Below are 13513 nucleotides of genomic sequence, written 5' to 3' on the forward strand. Positions count from 1 at the left end.
GACGAGACTTGGTGACCGAGATCACGTTTGAGGTAATTTGATCCCTGGGAGAGACCAGGAAACGGCCTGGGGCTAAATATCACTCTGGTGGATGTTGAGGGATCAGATTATGACGATATGTGGCGAAAACGGGAATAAAAATAGCTATTTAGATGCAGGAAAGACAGGCTCCCACTTGGCCCCAAATCAGCTCCATTTTACGACTGACTTGGACGCTATTGATCTCAAAATCAGAATCAGAATCAGAATCAGAAAGACTTTAATAATCCCCGGGGGGAAATTGGGACAAATCACTGTTGCTCGTTCACAAAACACACATAGCCTAAAATAAATACACAGTAGTAGTGCAATAGTAAAATAAAATAAGCAGAATAGAAGAAACAACACAACACAGCATGGAGTAAACAGTATAAACAGTATAGACAGTATAAACGTTAACCAGTATTACTGCGATAGGAGCAAAGTAGTGGAGTACGTTTAAGTAAGCAAATACGTAGAGTGAGTATACCTTACGTGTCAAATTGTCTTTATTGCACACTGAACTTATATTTATATTATTCGGCTTGCCCCATACGTTACACGTGGCTCAGCCAGGCACTTTTTCAGTTAGCCTATCTAAATTATTGCACACTGAACATGTATTATTATTCGGCTTGCCCTATACATTACACGTGGCTCAGCCAGACACTTTTCCAGTTAGCCTATCGGCTGGCTCAATCTCAGGGAGACTGAGCGTCTCCGAGGTGCTCTTTTAAGAGAGGCATTAAATAGGCCAATGGCCACAGGCAGGAATGATTTCTTGTGCCTCTCCATGCTGCATCTAGGTGGAATCAGTCTCTCACTGAATGTACTCCTGTGTTTGACCAGCACGCCATGGAGTGGGTGCGAGTCATTGCTCATGATGGAGCGTAGCCTGGATAACGTTCTCTTCTCTGACACCGCAGTCAGAGAGCCCAGGTCCAGCCCCACAATGTCCCTGGCCTTACGGATCAGTTTGTTAAGTCTGTTGGCATCCGCCGCCTTCAGCCTGCTGCCCCAGCACACAATAGCATAGAGGAAGGCACTAGCCACTACCGACTCATAGAACATCCTCAGCATGGTCCGGCAGACGTTGAAGGACCTCAGTCTTCTCAGAAAGTAGAGACGGCTTTGCCCCTTCTTGTAGAGTGCATCAGAGTTCTTAGCCCAGTCCAGTTTGTTATCAATGTACACTCCAAGGTACTTGTAATCCTCCACTATGTCAACACTGACCCCGTGGATTGAAACAGGGGTCACCGGAGCCTTGACCCTCCTCAGGTCCACCACCAGCTCCTTTGTCTTTGACACGTTGAGCTGCAGGTGGTTCTGCTCACACCAAGTGACAAAGTTGGCCACCACATCCCGGTACTCATCTTCGTCACCATCTTTGATACATCTCACTATCGCAGAGTCGTCAGAGAACTTCTGAAGGTGGCAAGACTCAGTCAGGTAGGTGAAGTCCGTGGTGTAGATGGTGAAGAAGAAGGGAGAGAAGACCGTCCCCTGTGGAGCACCCGTATTGCTGACCACTCTGTCTGACACACAGTTCTGTAGGCGCACATACTGTGGTCTGCCAGACAGGTAATCCACAATCCAGGCCACAACGCTAGGATGGCCAGAAACGCCGCGGACATCGCTGGGTGAGTGGCCAAATCATAATTATTGCCAGGAGATGGGTCCAGGTTAAAAAAAACGAAATTCTCGGATTATTCAGAGATTTCGGGCAACTAGGAAGTGTGGCGGATACATCCATGGTTCAAACCAAAGGATAAAATTAGAGCTATCAACCTGCAAAAAGCTATATTTTCGCCATTTCCAGGCTAGCAACTGGGAACTTTACCCTTATTATGCCTCCGCCGGCGATAGCCAGGCCGGAGGCATTATGGATCCGGGTTGTCCATCCGTCCGTACGTACGTCCGTAGGTCCGTACGTACGTCCGTACGATGTTTGTCAACGCGATATCTGAGGAATGCCTTGACGGAATTTAATCAAACTTGTCTCAAACATCGACTTGGACTCAAGGATGAACTGATTAGATTTTGGTGGTCAACGATCAAAGGTCAAGGTCACTGTGACCTTTCAAACGTCATTTTCCAGCTTGTTAACGCGATATCTCAAGAATGCCTTGACGGAATTTAATCAAACTTGTCTCAAACATCGACTTGGACTCAAGGATGAACTGATTATATTTTCGTGGTCAAAGGTCAAGGTCACTGTGACCTCTCAAACGTTATTTTCCAGCTTGTTAAAGGAGAATTTCGGTTTATTTGAACCTGGAGCCCTCTCCTCACATTAATTATTATCTGGCGACTCACCCAGTGTTCTCCGTTGCGATTCTGAGCCTCCTAAGCGTTGTTGTGAGGTAAATAGTGTCCAAGCCAGTCCTTGAACGGCGCTGCATCGGGGCCACCTGGCAGCGTGCTGTTACTCCATGTAAATAGACAGTTTTCTTCCCGTTTTCTACCCATATCGTCATTATATGATCCCTAAAGAAACATCAGAATGCTAATCACCCCCGGGCTATGTCCAGTAGTGTTTAGCAGGGATCTCATATCCTCATTCGGGGTCTGTATCACCAACTCTCGTCAAGTCACGCGAGACTTTCCTGCCGCAGAACAAAATGTGAGTTCAGGTGATGGGATGGTTTACCAGGCGAGAGCAAACAAGCATTTTTTCCCCCCAAATATTTGAAACCAAAATGTCCTACCTTTAAGCAGTCCCTGTCATTATAACCAGAACAGCTGTGCATCCAGCCCAGAACGTGGACGTCCATAGAGAAGAGGATGGTGGCGATGCCAGAAGAAACCGCAGAAACAACACTGACAACCAGAGATGCGATCACCTGCCGAGCAAACAGACCATGTGAGTGAGGCTGGACAAGACTAGACAAGACAAGACAAGACAATACTATATTGTTTTATTATAAAGGAGTGCCATCATAATTTCACTGTATTGTTTGTTGTCTTGTATGTGCGGTAAATTCCATACTAATTGTAATATCTTAAAGTATGACTATATGTGAAATATAGTTACTATTCTCATTTGACTGGAAGGCCAGAAAGCACTCTTGACCACTCAGGCCATATAGGAATGTTCTCACCAGGAGGAGCGGGGGCTAACCTCAGTGACCTCTGCTCTCAGTAATCTGAGAAGGTCAGCCAGGATGGGAGCTCACTGCACGGTCAGGACAATTTCCAGATGGGGTTTTGTTATCTTGAAGGAAGATGGGTTGATGGATGGGCTTAGGAGGTGTCACCGTTGGCGTCGAGGCATCCTCCAGACATTGGAGGGAGACCATTTATTGACAGCTAGTAAAGTTAGTTAGTTAAAGGTTTCAAGGCGACCCTAAGAGTCCCAAAGTTTCAAGGAGCTCAGATGAATTGGAATGCAAAGGGATGGTCATATTACAGACAAACACTATTCTACTGTGACAGCCTATAAAACTGCTGGTCCTCTGTCGAATGGGCAGAACGACATTTTGACTTGGTCCTTCTCCAGGGCACTGCGCAGGCCCTGTGTTAAATGCCATTTGCTGTGCTTGAATAAATGATTATGTTCAAGAGCTTGGTATTGCCGACTTCATTCATTTCATTCCAGGACTCAGCATTGAATTAAACAACATATGGCAGTACAATGATGGCAGTACTACATTTCAGGCGACCCCACTTAGGGTCGCGACCCTAAATTTGGGGACCACTGCCATATGGAGACTTTTCTATGATCAGAATTTCAACTGCACAGTAACAAGAGAGAAGCACACAAGAAACACTGGATGTAGATGTCTTTATTTGCACATAGAGCGGGGAAGTGAGATCTGGATACCCCAGACCCATGTGGGGCCGCATTCTAATGCCAGGTGTGAACTGACGTACTTTAATCAGGTCGGATCTCCCAAGTTCCGACTTTGGCCGGTTTAAGGCCAGGTCTGAATGGCATCTTACGCTATGTCCCAACGCAATCGGATGTTTTCAAATCTGACCTGGGCCACTTTCATATGTGGATTTAAATCAGATTCAGATCAGATTTTTTGGAATGTGACCTCAGTGTTAACAGACATGTGACTGGGTCAGAAGAACGTGACAGCAGTGTCAGAGAAACATTAAGAGCTTAAAGCTAAGTTTAAAGAAGCTACTATAAAGACTCAATCCAACAAAGCTTGCCCATTTCTCAAAATGGACTTGTAGTTTTGTGGGCTTAGGGCTCTATCGTCTAATTTTGCGTTAGTTTTAGTTTAGTTTTGCACTGGAATAGCGCCGTGCAAAGCCCTAATTGTGGGCGTGCCAGGCCGCTGCGCTTCGCGTCATCTCGCGCAAACCCCCATAGGTGTGTTCATGCCCAAAACAGTATTCACACATGTGAGCTCATGTCCAGTCCACTCCCCTTAAAAGCCACAGTCACGTCTGTGACAGCAGCTTCTTTCTTGTTGAGTGCCATGGGCAAGCAGAGGGACATATGAGAGAGAGAGAGAAAAGAGAGAGGTGAGCGAGAGAGGGGGGGAGAGAGAGAGAGAGAGGGGAGAGAACAAGAGAGGGAAGAGAGAGGGAGAGAATTGGAGCATGAACCAGTTCGGATTCAGATAAACCTTCAGAAACTAACGAAAATGTATGCTGATGGAACGAACCATTTGAAACACACCAAAGGGCTGCCGCGCAGTTACGCTGTGAATATCCCCATGTCCCAAAGCGCGCTGCGCTTACTGTAATTAGTTGTTTTGTTCATATAGGCTATAACCATTGACCTATATATAATGGACCAACATAGCTCATTGACTTTGACACAGCAAAATGAAGCTCACTTCCGGATATTGTTTGATTTCGTTTGATTGGTTGAATGGATTAATGCTACACGGAAGCACTGGTGAAAGTGGGCCGGAACCGTCCGGTGCGCAGTTCCTGTAAGACTTTCCGTGCCTGAACGCCGTTGGGGGAAGACATGCAGCTGCCTGTCAATCAAAATCCGATTGCTGCAGAGTGCAGAATACTATACGATCGATCGCATAATTTCCAACCAGGAAACACATGGCTGACATTATGTCATTAGGTTAACATAAACAACATGTAGTCTCTCTCATAAATTACGTCTAAATTGTTCAAATGCAGTGTTTTAGACCTGTGGTTTTAATCCGTGCTGTGTAGGCTATAAGCAAGCAGCTTCTGAATGCGGCTGCTGCTGCTGCAACTCTGCTATCTGTCTGTCAATACTAGCCTCGCTTGCCTCCGCCAACAAAAACAGTTCCACCCAGGATTGCACTAGTGTTCCCAAGCAAGCAGAAACAGTAATATTTCCAACCAGTGAGAGGCAGCGATGTGCCTCAAGGCATCGGTCTGCTGCAGAGCTATTAGAAGTAGCAGAAGAAGAAGAAGCTTGCCCGATAGCTCGCTAACAGATTAGCACTAGTATTTTAGCAAACTACCAGAAACGGCATTATCTTTATGATGGATTAATAATGGTACTAGACACACGTAACTCTGGCACCTCATGGTACCAAAGCACATCAAAGGCGCTAAAAACAAGATTACAAACATCACAAAACAAACTGGTCAGACTACTACTTGACCTTACTCCTAGAACCCACCTCACCCCTGCCCACTTTGACTACCTAGGATGGCTTAGAGTAGACGACAGAGTACAGCAACTTGCAATGGGCCTGGTCTACAAGATACACACCACACAGGTACCCATGTACATGTCGAAATACTTCCCAAAGGTCAGTGAGTACCACGCCCACAACACCAGAGGGAGTTCCACAAATCATGTGCAACCCAGATTCGGCACAAACAAGAGACTAAACACATTTCGCAATTATGCCACAACAATGTGGAACGCCCTACCCACAGCCGTAAAAAGATGTGCATCCCTACCCACATTCAAAACCGCTCTTAAAGAGCACCTACGGGAGGCTGCAATTCGAAACTGGCCACCGTAAATGTCCAAACCTAAACCCCCCCCCACCCACCCTCACCTAAACCCCCACCCCCACCCTCACCTAAACCCCCACCTAAACCCCCCCCCCCACCTAATAGACTAATAGACAGTCTCCTCCCCACTGTATGTATTACATATTCTCCCCACCGTATGTATATTATTTCTCCCACCCACCCACCCCCTCCTAATGTACAGTATCCTCCCCATCATATGTATATATTCTCTGTTAGGATCTATGGGTAACAGTACTGTATATTTGCATATCGTATATGTCACAAATGTAACAGTACTACATACCTGTATGTCATGTAGGTCATGCTGTATGTCATGTATGTATTGTATTAGGGCCCTATGCCATAAATGTCATGATGTCATGTATGTTGTGTATGTCATAAATGTCACAATGAATTGAAAATGGGGGACCCTGATGTAAACAAGACAAACGTCTTTCTCTGGTCTGCATCCCCTTAACAATTGTGTGTAATGAGCCGTACTGTATTGTACCCATTCTGCAATCTGTTAAATAAAGTTTTCATTCATTCATTCATTCATAGAGCCCCGTTGTGAGGTCTGTTTATCAAAATAACGCATATTTTGAAAACGGTTTTACTTTGTGGAGTAAATCAGCAGCTAACTAGTCTCGGTTTCCAGACGTTTGGTGAGCGGCGCCAACAGCGCCACCTAACCACCAAAGGTAGTGAAATTGATTAAGACTGAGAGCTGAGTCTAGCAGCTAACAGGCTGGATGTAATAGGCAATGATAGAGCAGCTGTGAAGCGGAGTGATAATACAGTGAGTGAAGTGTCAGTGCTGTTATCGTGAAATGTCTTCTTCTGTTGTTTAATGGCGGTTGGCAAAGGAGACTTGAAGAGACACAATAGTTCACACAGGAAAGAAACAAGTTGTTCAGTGAGTGGTAAATGTTTTGCCATAAAGGAGACTTGAAGAGACACATGATAGTGCACACAGGAGAGAAACAATTTAATTGTTCAGTGTGTGGTAAATGTTTTGGTCAAAAAGGAGAGTTGAAATCACACATGATAGTCCGCATAGGAGAGTCTGTTGTTGTAATGTTTAAATAATTCACTATACATATTGTCAAGTGTTTCTAATTTCTACACCATACAGGCATTAAAAAATGGATGTGTGTGTTCAGGGATGCATGAAGCTGGGGGCGGGATGAGAACAATATGAAACGATGAAGGTTGGGGTAGTAGGCCTATAGTTCCTGTAAGAAATTCAAACCACTTTCACCCCTGCACGGAAGTACGAGGAGAAGGGGCGGCTGCCCCTAGCGGCTGCCGGGGGAGTTTACGAATTTGCTCTATCTCCCTTATCGCCGTAATGCATTATGGGTAGTCAGCTACTGTGGCTAATGTAGCCGCTAACGCTACTTACTTTACATTGCAGTAAAACGGCACTGAATGACCAAATTGATTTAACTTTTAACCATTTTGAGTAACACTGTTTCCATACGGACCCCCAGCGTTGGTTAGTTGTTTATAACGTGACTCTATTTAAAACCTTATAACGTACTCCGGTTTCTGTGCTGAATCCAATGGTCTGAATACAGAGAAGGCTTAAGGCTTTATCTAACGCTATAAATAACGTTAAATGGTCCGCCATGTTATGGACGTTAGATGTATGGTATCTATATAGTTACGTGTGTCTACTAACATTATTAAAATATTGTAGCGTATCAGCATTACACATACAGGGGTGAGCATTGGTAGTGTCTCAACTACAGATAGGAACTGATGTGTGGGAGTGTTGTATTGGGGAACACTATGCTGTGGGGATACTTCCGGGGGAGACTGAGCATGCGCGTCAGTCTCCACACACTGCTAGAAGGGAAGGCTGCTAGCTATGAGCGTGACAACCGCTGAGAGTTGTAATATAACTAACGGAGAATAAAGAACCTTGTACCAACAAGAAGCCTCTGCCTCATGAGTTACCAGGAACGTTACACTGGCGTCAGAAGTTTAAACGGTGAATATTGCCTCCAGATTCGGCGAGATGGTTAGCAAGTTCCTGAAGAAAGAGCGCAAAAGACTCGAACGAGAGGCGGGAAAGGCAAGAGCCGGGGCAGACTACCAGGCGTCCGAGGAGGAAGATGCCTGGGTAGACGCAGCCGCTACCACAGAGAGCCAAGCGGGGAAAGCAGCAGAAAGCCTGGGGTTGGTGAGGATAAAATCCGAACTAGACAGCGCTATCACCGTAGCCACGGAAGCTATCCCGTGGCTCAAGGGAGCTAGCAGGCAAGCTAGCGAGGCGGGAGAAGGAGCGGAGGAACCGGGGCCGGTGAGGGTGAAGATTGAGCGGGTTGACACTGCCGCTGTAGCCATGGAGGCTGTGCCACAGCCCAGCGGAGCTAGCCTGCGGGCCAAGGACAAAGACGGGACACGGGTCGAGGCGACAAAGGACAGCGGGCGGCGAGGAGGAAAGGAAATCACCCCGCCAAAATTCAACGGTAAAGGCGAGTGGGAGCCATATTGCACAATGTTTAACGTAGCAGCGGACATGAATGGCTGGTCGAGGGAAGAGAGAGCCAGTCACTTGGTGATGTCGCTCGAGGGCGAAGCTATAACATATGTGGCGGCAATGGCAGATACAAAAGACTTAGACATTGTGATGGCGACCCTGAGGAGGCGGTTTGGACAGTGCAAAGAGGAAGGCATCATGGTCGCGGAACTGTGTAACAGGCGCAGGCGACCAGGGGAGTCGCTGCGGGCACTGGCTACAGTCATGGAGATCCTCAGCCGGCGTGTATACAGCCGGTTGCCGCCAGAATCACGGGAGGAGTTAGCCCGAAATTACTTCATCCAGGCAATCGCGCCGAGAGGCCTAAGAGATCAAGGTTCAAATGCTGCAACGGCCAAAGACACTAGGAGTAGCGCTGGAGCTAGCGTTGGAAAGAGAGACAGTGGAGGGCTGGGCCATGGACAGCGACGCGGGGGGAGCCGCCCTCGTGGTGGGAATGGCGGCAGAGAGCCCGCTGCAAGAAGAGCCAGCATGGAAGATGGCGGTGACGAAACAAGGCAACATGGTGAGAGAACTGTCCGAGTCGGTGCAGCAGTTAAAAGAACTGCTCCGAAGCGCGACCCTGCAGCCCGCCCCACGAGACAATACCTGGCCCAGGGGGCCCGGGGCCATGCGCTGCTGGACCTGTGGACGCCCCGGACATCGGGCCAGAGAGTGCCGCGGAGGAGCGTGGAACCAGGGAAACGACACGGGGCCCGTCTAGAAGGGGCGAGACGGGTCCCCGAGGTCATATTCCCCGTAGCCACGTCATCGCGGGAGGGAGCCCATCGACAGCAATGGGGAGGTGGGGCTCCGTCGTGCCCCGAAGTAGACGACATCGCCGGAGCTGTCAACATGCAGAGCGGGCCGCGCGCGATGAACGGCTGCCATGTTCCAGTCTACCTACAGGGGAGATACTGCGCCGCCCTGGTGGACACGGGGTGTACGGCAACGTTGGTGAACATCAACATGATGCCCGAGGGGACGTGCCTGGAGCAGCCAGCGACACAGCTGCTAAGAACAGTATCCGGTGAGTTGATGCCAGTGAGGGGGAGGGGACACGTAATGATAACAGTGGGGGGACAGACAGTGGACTTTCCGGTGTGGGTGGTAGAAATGGCGGGGCCCTGCATCCTGGGGGAAGACTACTTAACACTGAACAAATGCACAGTAGACCTAGGAAAAAGCACATTGACATTTGCAGGGGGGCCAGTAGTCCAGATGGGCCACCCTCCCACCGTTCCAGGGGAGCGGCCTAACGGTAACAACATCACTGTATACCGCGTCACAGTTGAGCACGGGCCCCACGCGGAGCCACAGGGGAGACTGTGTTGGACATGTGGGAGACCGGGACACCTGGCCAGAGAGTGTCGAGGGGCTGTCGGGGACCGGGGGACGGCGGGAGAGGAGAGACGGGCGGGCGGTGGGCAGGTGAGACTCTGCTGGACGTGCCGTTCGCCTGAGCACTTGGCCAGAAACTGCACTGCGGGCCCCACGATTGCTGGGCGGAAAGCCGAGGTGGAGATCGAGGCCGGTTGTGTTCCCCCTGCTGTCCTGAACACGCCGCCCCCTGGGGGAGGGGGACGGGAGGACGAGCGAGGGCAAGACGAGGGGGGCTGTGCAGATGGGGACCTGGAGGACGACGACATGACCATCGGGGATGTCGACGCGGGGGAGTGGAGACGCAGGCAGGCGGAGGACGCGGAGATCGTTCCGGTGCTTGCGTGGGTGGCGGCCGGACGCCGGCCCCCCGTGGGGGAGACTCACATGTTTTCCGGTGCCACGAAAGAACTGTGGAACATGTTTTCCGACCTGCGGCTGGATGAAGATGGGCTGTTGTGGAGAACAGGGCACGGGTTTAAGGGGAGGCAGACGGTTGTGCCCAGATACTTGCAGGGGTTGGTTGTGCGGTGGGCGCACAGGGGCCGTACGGGACATGACGAGCCTGAGAAGATGCTCCGCAATGTTAGTGCACTTTTCTACTGGGCCGGACACGAGGAGGACGTGTGGAGATACCACAGGGAGTGTGAGGACTGTGTTTAATGGGACACTTGGGGGACTTTGAAAAAAAAAAAAAAAAAAGGAGGAGATGGTGGTTGGAAATGTTGAAATGTTGTAACAGAAAGTAAAGGATGTGCATGACATGAGATATTGTGGGGGAGGAGATGTGGGAAAGTCTGAGATTGCAACATAAAATGAAAAAACAAAGAAACTGTTAAAAAAGATGTTGGGTGTGTTTTGGTACAAGGGGGTGTGTGATGTGGTATCAACGTGGGCGTTGACCTTATTGTTGGGCGGGGAGTATGTAGCGTATCAGCATTACACATACAGGGGTGAGCATTGGTAGTGTCTCAACTACAGATAGGAACTGATGTGTGGGAGTGTTGTATTGGGGAACACTATGCTGTGGGGATACTTCCGGGGGAGACGCGTCAGTCTCCACACACTGCTAGAAGGGAAGGCTGCTAGCTATGAGCGTGACAACCGCTGAGAGTTGTAATATAACTAACGGAGAATAAAGAACTTTGTACCAACAAGAAGCCTCTGCCTCATGAGTTACCAGGAACGTTACAATATCATAAAGTAACGCTATTTTCTGATAATTTGCTCAACTATACTTGCTACCTGATGCCTTGCGGCACATTGCTGCCTCTACCGGTCGGAAGTATTACTGTTCTTTTTATCCGATGTTTGTCGTCAATTTTCCTCGAAATGGGGCTATCATTTGGAAAACGGAGCGCGTTAGAGCATGAAAAAGACTTGCAATTGTTTTTTCAGACCATACACTAATTTGGAAAGTGTTTATTTAATACATAGACCGAGAGAGAAGTTGTCTCGTTTCCCATATAGTTGATGGATGTTCCCGGGAGTGTGCTACACAAGCTGCGACCCCCACTGGCCATTTGGAAAGAATGCAATTTCCGCATAGGCCTAAAAAATAGGCAGGCTGAAATGCCCACTGGCTATAACATACACATTTAAAAAATATTTGTTTCTTTAACACGTTCACTGCCAATGACGTATTAATCCGTCAAAAATAATCCAACGGTTCACTGCCAATGACGTATTAATACGTCAAAAAAAAAATCGATTTTTTTTTTTTGACGGTGGGACGTTGATCTAACCCTTTTACGTCTCCTACACCAGAATTGGAGGTATTGAATGTGTATAATCTATTTTACCGACCCACTGAGTGGCGACATGTCTCTCCACAGTAGAAAGAGGCGACCCAAAACTGGAGGGAAAAGCGAGAGGAAGCCGTTCTCATACTGTAAAATTGATGGCGAAAACGCTTTCACTTTTGCGCTGATGCACAGCGGTGGCAACGGTGGGGGTTTCCAAGAATAGATTGGATGCACACTTTGAAACACGCAGCATAAATATGACCAGAATCGCAAAAGCTTCATCAAAGCTCTCAACCAAAACTCCACGAAACGAGCGAGTCCACCCAGACTTCCTCAAAGAGCGGCCGCGCAAACAGGCACAGCAGCAGCAGCAACTTCGTTGTGACACGCCCGCTGCAGAGCCAGGGAGGCAGGAGGAGAACACACACGGAGGGAGGAGTTGGAAGGAGAGGGGGGTTTCCTGCTGTTATGGAGGAAATTACTGTTCAAAACTATTGTTTAGATGTCTGACGTCTTACTGATGCCAAAAATGAATGGTTAAAGTGACTGTTCTATCGAATTTCACAAAAAGCCGTTTATCTCTGAATAATTTTTCTGACGCTGAAACCATGCTGTATTCAACTGCTAATGCTTACATAACTACTAACTCTACAAACTAACTCTTTTAGACAGAGAAAGCACACATTCTATTAGTTCTTTTGAGATATTGTGTGTTCACAAAATCTTAGCAGAAAAGAATCCTCGTGTCTTGAAAGATGAGCCAGAATCCTCAAAAAAAACCTCTGGCAGAACCTACCTACAGTAAAAAAAAAAACGTCTGGCAGTGAATGTGTTAATAGGGTAGGGATGTGTGAGATTTAAATTCTAGCCTATTTCAATAGCCTATATCAGAATTGTCCACTCGGGTTAAGCTATTGTTGCATGGTGCAATTGCGGGGTGTTGTAGAATGGAATTTTACCACTCCTCATCCGCTATATAATAATTATAACAGCTTATATAAACCAAATTGAATGAAAACCAAGAGTCCAGGAAGTGTCTCCTCCTATGTTAAAAATACAGAACCAATAACCCCGTGAACAATTAATCTGTCACCAAGTTTGTAATTCCAGGAATACCCCAAACACGGACGGAACTGGCAGTAGCGGAGCGTACACCGGGGCAGAGGGTGCGCCCGCCCCGGGGAACTGGTCAAGCAGGATAACAACCTTCCTCTGCTACCAGATACCCCATCGACTAAAAGGTAAGGCGTTGAAAATTATTAGGCTATATAGCGGATGAGGAGTGGTGAAATTCCATTCTACAACAACTGGCGTCACGAACAGGATATCTACGACAGAGCGGGAAGTCTGAATTGATTTCATAATTCATTACCAAGCTGTAAACCAAATTGAATGAAAACCAAGAGTCCAGGAAGTGTCTTATAAAAGTGTATTTAATAAAGCCATATTCTTAATCTCCTCTAATCATCATTAGAGAAGGACTGCAAACATCTCAATATACATTGATGTATAGATTACATGAGGATTTATGGAATACAGTGAAGATCTCACATTTGACATTATGCTTTATAGGCAGAGAGGAGGAGAGAAACAGAGAGAGGAGGGGTGATTACTCTGACTTGGAGCCTACAGGGCTCCTGTCTATATCAGCAAGCGTTCCTGTCTCACGGTCATTGTCATGCTGAGCCCTCTGAAGGCCAGTAGAGTAGAGGGGAGAAATCTCCTATGTATGTGCGTCTCCATTATGATGCGTTTACTATAAACACATCATTTTGGCCTACTTTGACAAGGTTAAGAATGACTAGTGACTGAGGTTGGGGGTAACGGATGGCTCGCTTGGCGGGTCTCTCATGGACCTCTTGTGCAGGATCCCATACACATTATTTCTTACAGATACATAAGCACCTTATGCGGCTGGTAGAAC

At 47.7% G+C, this 13513-nt stretch overlaps 1 protein-coding gene across 1 annotated transcript in view; it reads right to left on the minus strand.

The window, feature by feature from the left end:
• The window catches only part of LOC310777616 (membrane-spanning 4-domains subfamily A member 15-like), a 36114-nt gene that overhangs the window by 15864 nt on the left and 6737 nt on the right, over positions 1-13513 (minus strand). The window contains exon 4 of the mRNA XM_083637990.1: positions 2727-2861. Within this exon, the coding sequence (XP_083494116.1) occupies positions 2727-2861 (135 nt within the window). The remainder of the gene's footprint in view (positions 1-2726; positions 2862-13513) is intronic.

The sequence above is a fragment of the Poromitra crassiceps genome (genome assembly GCF_964638095.1).
Source record: "Poromitra crassiceps genome assembly, chromosome: 5".
Classification (NCBI taxonomy): domain Eukaryota; kingdom Metazoa; phylum Chordata; class Actinopteri; order Beryciformes; family Melamphaidae; genus Poromitra; species Poromitra crassiceps.